At 44.1% G+C, this 19,213-nt stretch overlaps 1 protein-coding gene across 1 annotated transcript in view; it reads left to right on the top strand.

Moving 5' to 3' along the window:
• Positions 1–10,624, top strand: part of LOC126213443 (poly [ADP-ribose] polymerase tankyrase-1-like) — a 42,002-nt gene extending 31,378 nt beyond the window's left edge. Inside the window, exons 3-4 of the mRNA XM_049941188.1 lie at positions 5,424–5,633; positions 10,112–10,624. Of these exons, the coding sequence (XP_049797145.1) occupies positions 5,424–5,633; positions 10,112–10,598 (697 nt within the window). The 3' untranslated portion in view covers positions 10,599–10,624. The remainder of the gene's footprint in view (positions 1–5,423; positions 5,634–10,111) is intronic.
• The last annotated feature ends 8,589 nt before the right edge of the window (positions 10,625–19,213 follow it).

A 19,213-nucleotide genomic window follows, 5' to 3' on the forward strand; every position in this document is an offset into this window, starting at 1 on the left:
CTGTGTTTATTAGCAGATAAACAGGGTGTACATAAAGTCCGGGAACACTTTCAATTATTATTTATTGCACAAGAACTAAACATTGTACAGATGTCCTACGTATTGTATTTTGAAGAGAAACTCTGAAAGTTTTTTTACAAACTTTTGATATGCGAACCATGAGTGAGCCGGCAGACGTCAATACGGTAATCGAATTCTTGCCATAGCCGTCCCAGCATGGCATCGTCGACTGTGGCAGTCACTTCCCGTATTCTCTCCTGGAGCTCTGCTACATCACGTGGTAGAGGCGGGTACATACACCAGATCTGTAATGTGTCCCCACAGAAAAAAGTCACACAGAGTGAGATCTGGTGATCGGGGAGGCCATTTCACGAAACAGCTGTCCCCTGCGAACAAAACTCAAAAGGCTTGTCTTCGTTGTCGTCATTGAGCTTCTGTACCTACTCCAGTTTGAATGGTTTCATAGACAGCTGCTGTCGCAGGACTTTCCACACTGGCATTGGAGACATTTCGAGTTCACAGGATGCACGACACACCGATATCTTTGTACTCCTTACTAATGGGCGGCCGCTGTGGCCGAGCGGTTCTAGGCGCTACAGTCTGGAACCCCGCGACCGCTACGGTCGCAGGTTCGACTCCTGCCTCGGGCATGGATGTGTGTGATGTCCTTAGGTTAGTTAGGTTTAAGTAGTTCTAAGTTCTAGGGGACTGATAACCTCAGAAGTTAAGTGCCATAGTGCTCAGAGCCATTTTTGAAGCTTACGAATGTCTCTCGTACACGGTCCATATTCACTTCACTCACATTGGGATGTCCGCTTCTCTTTGCCGCACACAAGCAACCCATCGTAACGAATTTGTTGCGCCAGTGGTAAATAGCCTTCCTTGTTGGTGGCTTCTTACAGAACTTGGTTGTAAACATCTGTTGAACAGCTGTAGCACACTTGCTTTTGTCGAACTCCAACACACAGAAAGCTCGCTCCGCCCCTGAACTCGCCATGTTTGCGTCTAGCGCTGACTATCAGCAAATTACAAAACTACGCTGTGGCGGTATACATAAAAAAAAAAAAACTTTCAGGTTTTTTTTTCAAAATGACATATGTATGATATCTGTACAGTGTTTGGTTCTTGTGCAATAAATAATTGAAGTTTCCAGAATGACATTTTCACTCTGCAGTGGAGTGTGAGCTGATATGAAACTTCCTGGCCGATTAAAACTGTGTGCCGGACCAAGACTCGAACTCGGGACCTTTGCCTTTCGTGGGCAAGTGCTCTACCAGGTAAGCTACCCAAGCACGACTCACGCCCCGTCCTCACAGCTTTACTTCCGCCAGTACCTCGTCTCCTACCTTCCAAACTTTGCTGAAGCTCGCCTGCGAACCTTGCAGAACTAGCACTCCTGGAAGAAAGTTTACTGCGGAGACATGTCTTAGCCACAGCGTGGCTTTCAGGAGTGCTAGTTCTGCAAGGTTCGCAGGAGAGCTTCTGTAAAGTTTGGAAGGTAGGAGACGAGGTACTGGCGGAAGTAAAGCTGTGAGGACGGGGCGTGAGTCGTGCTTGGGTAGCTCAGCACTTGCCCGCGAAAGGCAAAGGTCCCGAGTTCGAGTCTTGGTCCGGCACACAGTTTTGATCTGCCAGGAAGTTTCAATAATTGAAGTATGTACACCGTGTATTACCCAGAAATCGTGTAAGAGTTAAGTTTTACATAGCATCATGAACCGTTTTGACCTTTAAGTAATCCAACCTTATTTGCAGTCATTAATTGTGTTAAGCAAACGCTAGTTATTTAATTGTCTGGACAAATGCTCCATTGACTGTGTGACTACAGCATGGGGTATAGTAAATTTCGTTCTCCTCCTGAAAAAAATTTAAAAAAATTAGAGACGACAGTGCAAAACTTTTTGAACACCCTTTTTACTCAAGGAACACACAAGCATGCTGCAAGCAAGCATAACAACAACGCACCCAGCAACTAGGCAGGTTGAATGGCACAGAACGATATCTCGTAAACGACTCACACTAGAATCCTGCAACAAACACCACTGACATTCTAATTTACCCTACTTTTAATTTGTCATTGTCGATAGGGATTGTTCCATTTAATAAAAGTATATGTTCACACAAAAATGCGCTTACTGAATATCATTACAATCTTTTGATTGGCTAACAGTACGAAACCTTTGACTAACGATTTATCCTGTGAAAACCGCACATCAGTAGCATTTTCAGATTCCGAATTACCTGCGGTGTAGGTTCACCCCGTATATGCAATATCCCAATAACCTGCCCAAAACAAGTTTTTGTTATTTTGGAACTTACTTATAAGGCACATCAAACGAAAGAGTGATTAGTTTTCCAGTCAGAGCTTGTATTTCGATGTGCAGAAAGAAAAGTGAAAGCAGCATTTGTGCTCCAATGGGTGGCTGCCTACTCCTCACACAGACACTCTGTGACCACCTCATGGTACCACAAACCACTCCTCATGGCAGCTGCGGCCAATCACACACTATGCTGAGTCTACCCTTCTCGGTTTCTTCCCCTTTCTGTTCAGCCATAATCCAGAGCACACACAGTATGTGGGTGCATTCCACAGAAAAAGGGCTGTAGTGGTCAACACACTTTACTGCATCCTCAGTCAACTGGTGTCAGGTTCCTGTCTGGTTCTCTTGGTTGCTCTATGGCTCTACTACCAGGTCTCAGCCGATGATCTTCTCTACCCCATCTGTTGTTGCTGCTGTTCCATCTCAACTTGGACACTGAAGAATCGTTGACATCCAGCTTTCCTTTACTCCACACCATCTTCCAGTTATATATGCCACCTAAAAGTCTACTAACCAGTAACACTCAATATTATGCAATACATTATGTCCTATTTGACCTACTGGAAACCTTGACGTGGAGGTTACATTGCTAGTACTTCCTCGATTACGTGTAATCAACTTATAGCCTGCACAGTAGTCGTTTGATCTCTATTGTTCAGTGTAGATTAAAACGTAAATACATGTTTGAAGCAAGAAACATATTACTATTGCTCTGTATTTTTATTGTAAAGAAATTGTTTTCTTAATACATTATACATAAATATATTTGTCTGCATTAAGCCAAACTTGTTCTGCATGCAGTTTCAAATTACAAACACCCACAATTTTGAAGAGTTTGTTATTACAAGGATAGTCACATCTGGCTGTGCATTTTCAGTTCCTGTTAATGATGTACATGAGATTCTTGTCCCATCACTCACAGCCTAACACTTCACACACATTTTGACATTAGTCATAGGTGAGTATCTAAAGCTCAGTTTTGGGGTTTCCACGCTCTCTTACTGATTTCTCCCTCTGCCCAAAACGTAGCGCACCATCGCAACTACATCAAATGTGCTCCTCTCCCAAAAAAAAAAAAAAAAAAACAAGTAACTTTCACACCTACATTTAATGTGCCACCCTCGAAATGCAACTTACCATTACACCCACATTTAATGTGTGCCCAAAAATGCAACTTACCATCACATCCACATTTAATGCGCCACAGATGCCGTGGATTTTAATGATAATAAAAGTGAAACATATAAAAATATTTTAATATAAACATAATAATTTTTTACATTTGTGGTTAATAAAATGCTGTAAGGGGAGAGTTTCATGACCCCATGACTCAACCCATCCTTATATCCATGCTATTTTTAGTTTTCTGGCTCCTATTGGTAAATTTCTCATTGAATTTAGTATTCACATATACATGTGAATGACAGGCTTCATATACTATAAATCGTAGCATTCCTCATCACACAAACACACACACACACACACACACACACACACACACACACACACACACACACACACACTGTTATGAATACAATTGTGGAATCAGGAAAGGACCATATCTTCAACAAACATTTATCGTCTGATACACAGATCACTTCGATATAAGAGCACGCCCTCTGTAAGCTGTGGTATGGAGAGCTCTTGAAACAGTTGTTTTTTTCCATTACTACCTGTGTTGTTACACAAATATTTTCAATCTTCAGTACATTGCACAAAAACTTCTGTCAACTAGTTTTGTTAGTACAGCTTGCTTGTCAAAACATTCCAGCCACATTTCTGGATTGCACATGATGAGACAATACAAGCGAGCTCAATGTTTCATAATGTGCAACACCGAAAACAACAACAACATTAAATTAGTAACCATTGGAATGGCGTGTGCTTACTCATTCACCCATACACGCACGCATGCACGCACGCACACACACACACACACACACACACACACACACAAACTAACACATACAGATGATCCCTCCAGTGTTATCATTCAGCTCACTGTGAGTTCTACTCACTGGGCCGGCCGCGGTGGCCGAGTGGTTCTAGGCGCTCAGTCCGGAACCGCGCGGCTGCTACGGTCGCAGGTTCGAATCCTGCGTCGGGCATGGATGTGTGTGATGTCCTTAGGTTAGTTAGGTTTAAGTAGTTCTAAGTCATAGGGGACTGATGACCTCAGAAGTTGAGTCCCATAGTGCACAGAGCCATTTTTCTACTCACTGGTAAATGTCACTACTGATTTTAAGCACTTCATGACTTCATGAGTACTTAGAGAGTGAGAGCAAATGTTTTAAAATATCCAGTCTGGAACCGCGCGATACGGTCGCAGGTTCGAATCCTACCTCGGGCATGGTTGTGTGTGGTGTCCTTAGGTTGGTTAGGTTTAGGTAGTACTAAGTTCTAGGGGACTGATGACCTCAACAGTTAAGCCCCATAGTGGTGAGAGCCATTTGAACCATTTTAAAATATCTAAATTCGTGAAAACTCTATGTACTGGATAAAATTTCAGTTTCTGCGATAAAATTTTTAATGCTAGGTCAATTTCCCACTACCATAGGTTGTTTCTATCACGATATCTTGATTTTCGCATTCCTGCACTGTTTACTACTTTGAATTTTTTTCTCCAGTCAGTTAAAAACCAGCTGTCCACGATTTAACGTCTGTGCCTTCACAGCCCCAATTTTTAATACACGCTTTGAACACTGCATCATGATGATAGTATGACAATAGTGAAATTTTTAATTACTGTCACTTCTAATTCGTCTGCAGTTGCTGTTGTTGAGGGAACTTGCACTGACCTGTATAATAATTCTGTGATTAAATTTAGCATAACTGTCAGTCACTGTATGTACCTTTTGTTTGTGCTTAATTTTAAACCATCTTATGCTTGGTGTAGTGAATTACTGCTGTGGCGAACTCAAGAGAAGCAGTACTTCAGTGCTAAGTCATTTGTATTAACTGAAGCACTACCCTTGTTGTTGGTGTGTGTTCTGCCTATTGCCTGTGTGTGGACAGTGCTTCAGCTGTACTGGCTACAATAAGCCACCACATGGTTCCCACATGGTCACACGTGCTCACACTGTGCATCTCACTTTTTGTGTGCAGCACACCAACCGCTACACAAGTGAGGTCCACCACCACCACCACCACCACCACCACCACCACCAGCGCCACCCGCCAGTCCCACAGCAGTCAGATTCCTGCTGCAGCTGTGCCGGCAACAGCAACAGCAACGGCAACGGCATCAGCAATGGAAACAGCAATGGCAACAACAACGGCTCCTTCACTTGATGGCGATGCTGTCTCTCGCATACAGTGAGTTCCCTCTCCTATATATACACTCATCGTGCAAAAACATGGTGAGGAAGCTACCAAAACAAAAAGAAAATGTAAATGCTCAATATAGGTTCAATGGTAGTCAGAGGCGAGATGAAATGATAAGCATATATGGTCAGATGAGTAATGTTGTACAAAATTGTATCTTAAGAGGAAGTTAAAAATGAATTAGAGGAGCAAATAGTGAGTTATAGTGAACAGTTCAGTGATTTTATTTTCATCTGAGCCAGCAAATTTTTATAATCTCACCAAAATGTCTAAAATCCATTGAGGAATTTCTCACACAACAGTAGAAAACGCATTTTTCAACCAGACTGAAAGAAAATTATAAAATAGATTCTTTTATCCAAATACCGATTACTAGCCTCACACAGATAATCCTTAAAATCTTTGCTTGTGCATTCTTAATTGATGTGAATACTTGTAAGATCCATAACAAATATTGTGGGATGCATGCAGTACGTAACTGATGCATCAATAGTACACCTCCTAATCACCTATCACATAGGTCCTACTTTTTCTTTATAAATGATACAAATATTTTCATAACAATTAAAAATTCACAAGCAAAAACTCTCAGGGCTGTCTGGATGAGGTTAGGATTTTGAATCAGGCTAGGAGAAATTATTCTATCCATTTTAGTTCTATTTAAAAATGTGTTATACTAAGAATGTATTTTTATTTGAATCATTGCGTCTTATATCTTGCTTCCATTATCAATTACGGGTTAGAACTGCTTCTCTGGAGCCTTTATTTTTCCTAGATTCAAACATTCTGTCGTCTAACAGATCTTCAATGCAGTTTTCCATTCATCTGTATGTTACTCCAGTCAGTAGCTTGGATATGTTAAGCTCTTTGTGTGAAGGTACTTTCAGCTATTGGCCCTTGTTCGATTCTGGAGTGTCTGGTTGATATTTTTTTCTGAAAGTTTGTTGGTATATTTCTAGTCTCATAGATTCTGTAGATCTACTAGAATAGTTATTTGCATGCAACTTTCCCTAAACGATTACAGAAATTCTGAAGGATTGTTATCTAATCGCATTCCTTGTTTGTGCACACTGCCTCCAAACATTTATTAAACACTGAGTCTGGTACTGAATAATTATATTTTCTGATTCGACTTCCATTTATTCCTCTCTTAAATCATCTGACAGTTTCCCTCCTCACAGAGATTTTCATCCCTTCTCTCCTCTGAGTTTAACTACGCAACTCCTTTTGAACTCTTCATCTTGACACCTTGGGGCAGTGCGGTTACTTTTGTCCTGCACTTACCTGTGGACTCTTTACAGCAGATCACTGGTAGGAAAGCCAAGCGGAAACCTACCGTATTGCAACTCGGACTTAACATATTATGATACAAAATTCCTCGTCGTCTGCATTCGCACTGCCTTAAAAATTTGTCACGTCAGTTCGTACAGTAAAGCAATGATTTACATATTTACTTTAGACCACTTTCACGCACCATTCACACTACTAAAAGCATATACAAAGCTGTACCAACATAATGAACAAAAAAAACCTTCAAGAAATAAACAGAACATTTTAGAAAACATTCTCTTGACCTGTTTCTTGAATGTCTCTGTGCGCTGCTGTCCTCTGGTGGATGAAAATCAGAGTATATGCTCAACTGGACCCGCTTCAGACCATCTGTCACTGGACATGCGTGACTCATTCTCCTTATACACAGGCTCTAGACAGGAGCGATATAAGGTGCCACACCTTAATGTTTGTTCTTTATTTTATCGAATGTTGTTTGTTCTTTTCTATGTGCTAAAGCTGTCCTTCCTACAGTCATTTCTTTTTCGATTTCTTCTAATTCTTCCTGCAGCCATTGTGCTTTATCTTTCCTTCTACTAGCTATTTATTTCACTCCAGAGTGGTTTACATTGCTGTATTCCTATCTTCTACTGAATATTTTTCTGTTTTTTTTATTTCCTCAATGAGTTTATATTTCTCTTTGTTTACCAAAAATTCTACGGGGATCCTTTCCTTGAAGTCGTTTGAGTGACAAACTTTTGTGGTTGCCCTTTTTGGAGATGTTCAGTACTGTTCACCGATCTTCGAATGCAATATCAGATTATCTACAACCTTGTATTCCTCAATACTTCAGTATTCAACTTATTTACACACTGGTTCTTCTTGAAGCTTCTCTTCAACTTTGGTGTACATTACAGCTGAATTGTAATCTCAGTCTGCATCTGCCCATGAATACCCCTCATAATTCAATAACCGATTTCAAGATCTCTTTTTGGCCACGATATTATCCAGTTGGAATCTTCCAATGTCCCCAGGCCTTTACCAAGTAAACCTCCACCTCTCTTCTTAATAGCCAAAAACACTGAGGCACAGAAGCACTTATACAAATGTATCGGCATATGTGATGTAGACTTGCAGTAGATCTACCATCCAGCACAAGTACTAGAAAGAAGTGGGAGGTCTCTTCCACATGGGATTGGTGTGGAGAGAACTGGCTGCCGATCAGACAACAGCGCTCAGAAATTGCACTTCAGTGGTGAGGTTATTTGGTAAGATGAATTTCTTAGACTGTCACTGTTCCTAACTAGTTGACTATTCATTACTATCACAAAAGGTTTGAAGATAGAAACATGTACATATGTCTGTACATGAAGCAACATGGTTGCTTCTCCCAAAATCTTGGATTCCACATGTCAGGGATTGATTGACAAACAGTCCTAGAAAGTTTTAACCTGACTTTCACATCTGTCATCTGTGTGTTTCAAAATGAAAGATCACCATTGTTAGTCTTCCATGTCAGGAAGTGTGTGTGTCTGAACCAGTTAACAGATTAAATGCCTGCAAAGATGTACCAGCTCCACCAGGGCTGTCCCTAGTGAGACACTTTCAAAAGAACTTCCAAGTGTCAAGTACGGTAAAGACATTCAAAATGCACATCTATCTTATTATTCGATCTAAGATTAGGCGACATGTCATATAAAAAGTTAGAAACCTAAGATTTCTCTTTAAGAAATGAAGTGCATCTGAGGTCATTAATTTTTCATTTGCACAGATTTATTTTTAATTGAAAAAGAAGCCTTAGCATCTTCCTGTGCAAATAATTAGAAATGAATCTGAGTTGTTGAAAGATGAACATTAAGTTGAACATCTGTAATACCTCCCTTGGCAGACTGAGAAAACTAGATTGTTTTTATTTATTTAAGGTTTTTAGAGAAATTGGCATATTGCAGGTATTAGCACATATGATGCACAGGTATGAGTAAATATTTTATGCCATGGTGATTGCAATGAGATAGTCAGATACAAGTGACACAGCACATTTTCCAGTACTTACATCAGTGTGTGATTTAATCAGTATTTCCACTAAGACAATGTTTGTTTACAAGTACGTTTCTAATGGTAGTCTAGCAAAATGCATGAAAGATTAATTTACTTTCGTGGATTGTAACTTTTGCAGTAGCCAGAAGACATGGGACAGCAACAAGAATTTAGTCAGAAGTGTGCATGTGCTTGTGTGTGTGTGTGTGTGTGTGTGTGTGTGTGTGTGTGTTTGTGGTGGTGGTGGTGGTTAGTGTTTAACGTCCCGTCGACAACGAGGTCATTAGAGACGGAGCGTAAGCTCGGGTTAAGGAAGGATTGGGAAGGAAATCGGCCGTGCCCTTGCAAAGGAACCATCCCGGCATTTGCCTGAAACGATTTAGGGAAATCACGGAAAACCTAAATCAGGGTGGCCGGAGACAGGATTGAACCGTCGTCCTCCCGAATGCGAGTCCAGTGTGCTAACCACTGCGCCACCTCGCTCGGTGTGTGTGTTTGTATGAATATTAGTGTACACTATCAGGTACTTCAGAGTGGCAGTGTGCATATCCAGATGTGTTCTTGTACAAGTCACACTAACAAAAGTGACACACATACACACAGTATAAGTGTGGGTGAGTATCAGTCCACTTAAAGTGCTTCTTTCAACAAAATCATTTTCTGCGAAACTTTCGCTATTTGGCATGTGTGTGTGACTAAATGTGCTGATAACTGGACTGAACCTTTTTGGCTCCTTGTCCGGAAAATCTCATTAAATATTTGGAGATGGAATTCATTTTGTGTGTCACCTACGGTAGTTTAAGGAAAGACTGCTGCACACAGAAACAGTATTATCTCTGTGAAGCATCTGTTTCACTTGAGGTCAACAGAACAGACTTCCAGCAAATAATGGGTGAAAATGTGACAACTCAATTTCTTGAAAGACTGAATAAAGGAATTTTTAATGGAGAGAGAATGAAGATTTTGACAAGGGGCTACAGCACTACTTCTATACCTTGACATACACAGAGTTTCACTCATCTGTATAACAGAAGTGGGAAATATAGTAGGTTTTTTCCTGGACAAATGTACATTCAGAACTGTTCTGTTTGCTTGTTTGATAGTTTCCCACATAAGGTGTGTTTGTTTACAGTAAACTGTAAGAATTTATCTGTTATATGCAGGAGCCTTTCTCAGCAAGGGAAAAACAGAAGGCTGATCCAGGCAGCTGAGCAGGGGGCCGTAGAGGAGCTGAGGGCACTGCTAGCTGCAGGGGCGGATGTGGGGGTGAGAGACAGAGGCGAACACAGGATGACTGCCCTACACTGGGCAGCGCAGGAGGAACATATGGAGGCCGTGAGGTGTCTACTGGATGCTGGTGCGGAGGTGAACGACAGGGACGGCAACCAGAACACACCTCTGCACTTGGCTGCATACAATGGTGATGTGGCTCTGGTGCGGATACTGCTGGAGTCATCTGCTGATCCCAACGCGAGGGATAAGTGGGGGAGAACGCCGCTGCACGATGCTGTGTGGCGTGGCCACATCGAGGCGGCGACTATGCTGCTCGACGCAGGAGCTGATAGGGATGTTATGGATGACGATGGGTTCACCCCCCTGGACAAAGCCCAGCAGAAAAACAACCAGCAGCTGATAGATTTGTTATCATGAGGCAGGCCGACCTACAAACTTTTGTGTAATAGTACTGAAATAGTCTCTCTAAATCTGTTTATGTTTTTAAATAAAGAATGAAAAAAGTTGTTCCTACAGCCACTCATTTGTAACCATCTTTAAGTTGTGAGTGTAAATGCTCTAATAACACAGTAGCAATACTGTGTGAACTAATTTAAGTAACAGGAGGCAATCTCTCTCTGAAGAAAAATCTCTACACTGCTCTTTGCAGAAGCCAACAAGAACAGATAAATACACACTTAATAGCTCACAAACACAGCACTCTACAATATTTGATTATTGAAAAGTATTTCATACTGGCGTATATGATGATTTATACGAGCTCTGCAGTTAGAGTTTTCAGCTTTGATCTCAGACTGAACTTACTTGTGCATCTGTAGCAAGATGGTGCAATGGCTTCCGTCTTTAAATACAGCATGACATTCGTAGCAACATTCACACCACAATACGTGCTTATCTTTTGGAATCATATAATCAGTTCAATTCAACTCAGGAGAAGGTACACTACTGGCCATTAAAACTGCTACACCAAGAAGAAATGCAGATAATAAACGGGTATTCATTGGACAAATATATTATACTAGAACTGACGTGACTACATTCTCACACAATTTGGGTGCATAGATCCTGAGAAATCAGTATCCATAACAACCACCTCTGGCCGTAATAACAGCCTTGATACGCCTCGGCATTGAGCCAAAACGAGCTTGGATGGTATGTACAGGTACAGCTGCCCACGCAGCTTCAACACGATACCACAGTTCATCAAGAGTAGTGACTGGTGTATTGTGACAAGCCGGTTGCTCGGCCACCATTGACCAGACGTTTTCAGTTGGTGAGAGATCTGGGAAATATGCTGGCCAGGGCAGCAGTCGAACATTTTCTGTACTCAGAAAGGCCCGTATAGGTCCTGCAACATGCAGTCATGCATTATCCTGCTGAAATGTAGGTTTTTCGCAGGGATCGAATGAAGGGTAGAGCCACAGGTCGTAATACATCTGAAATGTAATGTCCACTGTTCAAATTGCCGTCAATGTGAACAAGAGGTGATCGAGACGTGTAACCAATGGCACCCCATACCACCACGTAGGGTGATACGCCAGTATGGCGATGAGGAATACACACTTCCAATGTGCGTTCACCACGATGTCGCCAAACACGGATGCGACCATCATGATGCTGTAAACAGAACCTGGATTCATCTGAGAAAACGACGTTTTGCCATTTGTGCACCCAGGTTCGTCGTTGAGTACACCATCGCAGGAACTCCTGACTCTGATGCAGTGTCAAGGGTAACGGCAGCCATGGTCTCCAAGCTGATAGTCCATGCTGCTCCAAAGGTCGTTGAACTGTTCGTGCAGATGGTTGTTGTCTTGCAAACGTCCCCGTCTGTTGATTCAGGGATCGAGACATGGCTGCACGATCCGTTACAGCCATGCGAATAAGATGCCTGTAATCTCGACTGCTAGTGATACGAGGCCATTGGGATCCGGCACGGCGTTCCGTATTATCCTCCTGAACCCACTGATTGCATATCCTGCTAACAGTCATTGGATCTCGACCAACACAAGAAGCAATGTTGCGATATTATAAACCACAATCGCGATAGGCTACAATCCGAGTTTTTTCAAAGTCGGAAACGTGATGGTACGCATTTCTCCTCCTTACAAGAGGCATCACAACAACGTATCACCAGGCAACGCCGGTCAACTGCTGTTTGTGTATGAGAAATCGGTTGGAAACTTTCCTCGTGTCAGCACGTTGTAGGTGTCGCCACCGGCGCCAACCTTGTGTGAACGCTCTGAAAAGCTATTCATTTGCATATCACAGAATCTTCTTCCTGTCGATTAACTTTCACGTCTGTAGCACGTCATCTTCGCTGTGTAGCAATTTCAATGGCCAGTAGTGTAAGTGCGAACTCAAATCTTATGAGTCCCACACAGCAGTAATGCTGCTCTTGTGATACGCTCTCCCGGCAGTCAGGTAACATTGATCTTCACTCTGATATCGCAGGATGCTGCAGCAAATGTTCTCGCTTTCCACGTTTCCCTTCTGCCGGTCTTCAGTGCACTGCCCTCAGCCAGGTGTCGTATGGGCAGAGCGCCTGCAGGGTCCACCGCACAGCAACAGCAACTCTGGCTGGACAGGCGCCACTGATGACAGCGCCCTCACTGCCCCATTGCCAGTCTCCTGAACTATGGCTCTCATGAACTCTACAACTGATGGCGGAGCGTGACGTATTTGTGTTGGCAATTGGATCATAAAATTGAACATTTAACACGAGTTCTACATTCAGTTCCATGGCAAAATAACAAAAACCGATAGTGTTTCTAACTTTTTATGAAATGACTATGCAAATTTGCGGAAATAAATAAGAAAACAATACGCTCAGCCGTCTCATTCATCAAATAGGTTGTTACAGCAGAATATAAGTAGCACGACGCTGTGATATGGTGGCAATGTAATATAAACTGTTCCAAACTGAGTAAAATTAGCTGTTAAATGTACAGGTGGCTCATTGTAGACTTCTTGGTTTTTGACAACGCCAACCATACGTTTTAATTAGAACAGAAACCTGTACCTAAATGCAGTACTGAAGTCAGAAGCTAACGAAGGCACATACAAAAAAGTAAGAAAAATTCTATCTTTGTAGTAAAGTCATTTTACTTCACATAATCAAATTGAAACAATCAAAATAATTGTGGTTGAATTTGGGGCAGAAAACTGATTGCCAACTTTGAACATGAGTAGCAACATAGGTTTCACAATGTTGATGTAACTTGACACTCATCAGAAAGAATTACACAGGTGAGGTGGTTGTACAAGTCACGAAAATACAGGTGTAAAATTGTATTGCCTTTGGCTTGTAAATCACTTAAATAACTATAGTGCATGTCTTACAAACGATATAGGTCCTACTGTTAAGTTATTTAATTCGTCGATTCCTTTATTGATGATAATCCTACAGTGTCTCTGACTTTAGATGCGTTTTAGAAAAAGGGCATCAATGTAGCTTTTTTATACTTCATATTTCGATACAGCTATACCCAAAATCTGAAATTGCCTTGCATGTATAATATTGTCATAATGTTGACAATTACTGTGAAAATTTGAAAGGTAGGAAGTCACAATGTCTCCGAAGCTACAAAGTAGTGACTGTGTCATATGGTGCAGACGTATGGACGTTGACAAAGGACAGAAAGACCCCCTCACAGTGGAAGTTACATGTCCGAGAAGGTGTTGGAAAACTGCGATATTGGCCAGGTTAAGGAAATGAACACACAAACGAATAATGCTACAGTGGATAGAAAGGAAGCAACTGGAATGGTACGATCATGTGAAACCTGTGGATTCTAACACAGGGAACAATGGGCTGGCTTAAGCTTCCTATTCTTGAGTTCAGTGAACTCTGTACGCGCTACAAATCCGATCCCTGGTCTAGAGCGATGAGCAGTGTAACTCAGTCAACTGAAATTGTGGGAAAAATGACTGAAATATTGTTGTCCTTAAATTGCGTTATGTGTACTCTTGATCTATTGTAGGTCTGTTCTACATATTGGGTAGAAGTACAGTGTATATTATTAGCTAAAACAGTTTCAAATGAACTTGAATTTTCCAATATATTTACGGAAGCATATGCTGCACTTTAGTTGTTATACGCTGTTGTTACGACCATTTGACTATACAGTGTAGCTAGGACACTTCTGTGATAAGTATAAGGGAAAATAAAACTAAAACAAGACAGATTGTATAATGGGCGTGGCGTTGACGTTGGTAATGCAGGTAGGTGTGTGTATCATAGTTGGAAATCAGGAACAGCGCGAACATTCACCACTGTACCATCCGTTCATCAGACATGCTCTACGTCAGTTGGGCGACTCGTGTGTGCGCCTGCATTCACTATGAAGACTGTGAAAGAGGCAAAGTAATGTGCAGTGCAGTGACACACTGTCAAAGTTGTCTCAGGAAATGAAATTCATGCCGAAATGTCTGCTGTGTCTGGCGAGCGCAGTACATCATGTACATGAGAGTTTGTCTTGAACTCGTGGTCTAGTGGCAAGTGTTACTACCTCTGGATCACAGGGTTCTGGGTTCGATTCCTGGCCGGATTGGGGTTTTCTCCGCCTGGGGACTGGGTGTTTGTGTTGTCCTCATCATCTCATCGTCATTTGGAAAGCAGTGAGATTGGAACTTGAAGGATTGGGAACTTGTATGGGTGCTGATGACTTCGATGTTTAGTGCCCCACAAACCAACATCATCATCATCATCATCATCATCATCATCATCATCACCATCATCATCATTATCATTACATGTGAGTGTGTGTGGAATAAACGATTTCGAGAAGGTTGTGTATCACTGGAAGACAGAATTCGGCCAGGATAGCCTCATTGTGTCATTACTTCCCATTGGTGTGGTGGACACTGCCATCAGTAATAACCAACACCAGATGGTAGAAACCATTTGGCTCCTGTTGGGGATTAGTCATGGTGCTGCTCACACCACCATGGGAGAACCTGTGCACAGTGGGATTTCCACAGACAGATGGAGTAGCAGAAGTTGAACAGAATCTCGACAACACTGCAGCGCCTGCCGCAATGTCATGGTGGAGACTATTGTTACCTGTCCCTTATTGTAATGGGAGATGAAACATGGTGTTATCATTCTGAGCTAGAGAACAAACGTAAGACCCAACGTTGGAAGCACTTGAATTATCCCCTGATGAAAAAACCCAAAGCCGTGAAGGCCACATGTCTGAAAGATATGATTACCTTTTTCCCTGCTGTTCATTGACTTTCTGGAACATGGCATCACAGTTAACGCACAGTGTACGTGGACGCTTTGCAAAAATTGAAGTGTGCCATTGACTCCAAACACCTAGGAATGTTGTGGATGGCACCATTCAGTTGCAGGATAATGCCCTCCTACAATCTGCCAAGGTTATTTCGACTACATTGCAGAAGTTTTTCTGGGAAACCCACACACATCCTCAAAACAGTCCTGATCCCTCCCCGTGTGATTGCCTTATTTTTGGAGCCCTGAATAAAGTCATTTGTGCACACTGATTGGATTCAGATGAAGAGGTGCTTGTCTGGTTCAATCATGTGTCTGAAGGCAATTGCAAACATTTTCCATGAACGCATTGACCATCTTGTCCCACAGTGGGATAAATGTATTAACAGTTATATCAATTGCTTGTGAAACAGTAAACAGTATACTTACTTTTTTCCATTCGTCACATTTTCATTTGACTGCTCCTTTTATGAAATGGCATAGTAGTGTGCCATGAAGATTCTCGTTGTCGAGAACCGAAAGTTGGGCACGTTAAGTAAAATTATGTATCTCACTTGGGTACTACAATGAAAAGTAAAGTTTTTTTTTTTTTTTTTTTTTTTTCTTTATTGTGATTTCATTCCCCTGCCCCATACGGGCAGGGGAGGGCTGTCAGCAGCACAATCCGCCGCTCTTCAGCCGAGTGATATGACAATTAAAACAAGAATAAAATAATACATACATAAGGAGGTAAAAAGGGGGAACATAAAACAGAGTAAGGGGAGAAAATGGAGGTAAAAATACACTGATATGTAGACGTTCATTGGGGACAGTTAAAAAAGTCACCAGAAAGTTAAAAAACACAATTGGTGATTCTTAAAACACATGGAAGTCACTAGATGCACAGGCACAGGTTAAAAGTCGGCCACAGTATTAAAAACACTCCGAAACAACACACTTAAAACCCACTCGGAGCACACACGACGAAGAATAAAACTACCAGGTGGGACCTGCCGAGGGAAAGGGCAGAGAGGATGGAAAAGGAGATGAGAGCATGGGGCAGCTGGGGAAGCGGCGGGAGGAAGGGAGGAGGGGAACCGTGGGTTCACGAAGAGGCAGGAGACACATGGGGCGGGAGAGGAAAAGGGAAGACAGGGCAGGAGGGAGCGCAGAGACACTGAAAGAAGGCACAAGAGATGGAGGGGGAGGGGAAATCCGCTCAGAAGGAGGGAGGGGGAGGAGAGGGAGCCCTGAGGAGGAGGCAGGAAGAGGGGGTTAGAGTTGGTAGGAAGGGTAGATGTCAGGGCGAAGCTCATCATCCGGGAGCGGTAGACGGTGGAAGTTGTGGTGGGAAAGGAGATGGAGGGTGTGGAGATGGAGAGAGGGAGGGACACAACGGTAAAGGCGCGGCAACTGGTCGGGATTGGAGAGGAAGGGAGACACCAGGGGGTGGGGGGGATCAAGGCGACGGACAACATAGAGTGTGCGGATGTGTTCAAGGAAAAGGAGAAGGTGGGGGAAGGGGATGAGGTCATAGAGGATGCGCGTGGGGGACGGAAGGCGGATGCGGAAGGCGAGGCGGAGCGCATGGCGTTCGAGGATTTGGAGGGCGTTATAGAACCGGGGAGGGGCGGAAATCCAAGCGATGCTGGCATAACAAAGGATGGGGCGGATCATGGATTTGTAGGTGTGGAGGATGGTAGAAGGATGCAGACCCCATGTCCGGCCGGACAGGAGTTTCAGGAGGCGGAGGCGGTTGTGAGCTTTGTTTTGGATGGTAAGGAGATGGGGAGTCCAGGTGAGGTGGCGGTCGAGGGTGAGGCCAAGGTATTTGAGGGTAGGAGTGAGGTGGATAGGACGGCCATAAATGGTGAGGTAGAAATCATGGAGGCGGAAGGAACGGGTGGTGCGGCCTATGATGATCGCCTGGGTCTTGGAGGGATTAACACGGAGGAACCACTGGTTGCACCAAGCGGTGAATTGGTCAAGGTGGGTTTGGAGAGTACGTTGGGACCGTTGAAGGGTAGGATAAAGGGCTAGGAAGGCGGTGTCATCAGCGAACTGGAGAAGATGAACAGGAGGGGGAGGTTTGGGCATATCAGCAGTGTACAGGAGATAGAGGAGAGGGGAAAGGACAGAACCTTGGGGCACGCCGGCAGAGGGGTAGAAAGTACGGGAGTTGGAATTGTGGATAGTCACATAGGAGGGACGATGGGAGAGGAAGGAAGCAACGAGACGGACGAAGTTGATGGGGAGAGCATAGGTCTGGAGTTTGAAAAGGAGCCCGGGATGCCAGACACGGTCATAGGCGTTCTGGAGGTCAAGGGAAACAAAGATAGCAGAGCGACGGGAGTTAAGTTGGAGGGAAAGAAGATGGGTAAGGTTAAGGAGCTGGTCGTCAGCAGAGAAGGAAGGCCGGAAGCCACATTGGGTAAGAGGAAGGAGGCGGTGCTGGTTAAGGTGGCAGTGGATACGGCGAGAGAGGATGGCCTCAAAGACCTTACTGAACACGGAGGTGAGGCAGATGGGACGATAGGAAGAGGTAGCAGAGGGGGGTTTGTTAGGCTTAGGGAACAGCAGGACACGGGAAGTCTTCCACAGGTCAGGGTAAAAGCCAGTGGAGAGGAGGACATTGTACAGGGTAGCAAGGACAGACAGGAAGGATGGAGGGGATTCCTTGAGGTGACGGTAGGTGACGCCATCATGACCAGGGGCGGTGTTGCGTTTGGAGCGGAGGACGAGTGTGATGTCTTGCATGGTGATGGGAGTGTTGATGTCGGAGGGGGGTAGCCGATCCAAGTACTGGAAGCTAGGGGCGAGCGGGGGGACCGAGGTGTCAGTGCGGTCAAGGACAGTGGGGAAGAGGGAGTAATCAAAATGGGGAACGTCAGGAATGGAGAAGACCTCGGATAGGTGGGAAGCAAAATGGTTAGCCTTACTGAGGTTGTCAGGAAAAGGGCGATCGTCATGGAGGATGGGGTAATGCGGGGTGGGATGGCTACCAGTAAGGCGGTGGAAGGCTGACCAGTACTTGGAGGAGTTGACAGGGAGGGTGGAGTTGAGGCGTGTGCATGTCTGACGCCAGTCCCGGCGTTTCTTTGCTGTAAGGAGGTTCCGGATATGTCGCTGTAATTGCCGGTGGCGGGTGAGAGTATCCCGGTCACGAGTGCGGAGGAAGGAGCGGTAGAGCCTGCGGGATTCACGCAGAAGAAGGACGGCCTGCGGAGGAAGCGTAGGGCGGTGAGGGTGGATGAGTTTGGTAGGGACATGAGCCTCCACAGCGTCAGTGATGGTCTTCTGGAGGAAGGAAGAGGCATGGGTGATGTCATCAGGGTGGTGGAAAGTGAGGGGGTGGCTGTCGACCTGTAAGGCAATGGATTCCCGGTAGGCATCCCAATTGGCACGGTGGTAGTCATGGACAGACTTTGGAGGGGCAGGGGGGCGGGTGGCTGCAGTGGCAGGACGGGTAGAGGAGATGGTGAGAAGGACAGGGAGATGGTCACTACCGACGGGATCGAGGACATCAACGGCAATGCGACCAAGGAGGTTGGGGGAAGCGAGGATAACATCGGGGGTGGGGTTACTTTCAGGACGGGTGTGCTGTGGGAGAGGAACAAGGTCACCATGGAGGGTGGCAAGGAACTGATGCCACCGCCGAAGGGTGGCAGGGTCACGGCTGTGGATGTTGAGGTCAGCGGCGATCACATAGGTGGAGAAGGTACGGTCAACATGGGAAATGAAGTCAAAGGGGAGAGGAGCTGCGGGGCGAATATAGATAGTGGCACAGGTGACGGTGAGGGAGGGAAAAAAGAGGCTGAGG

The sequence above is a fragment of the Schistocerca nitens genome, chromosome 11 (assembly GCF_023898315.1).
Source record: "Schistocerca nitens isolate TAMUIC-IGC-003100 chromosome 11, iqSchNite1.1, whole genome shotgun sequence".
In the NCBI taxonomy this organism is placed as follows: domain Eukaryota; kingdom Metazoa; phylum Arthropoda; class Insecta; order Orthoptera; family Acrididae; genus Schistocerca; species Schistocerca nitens.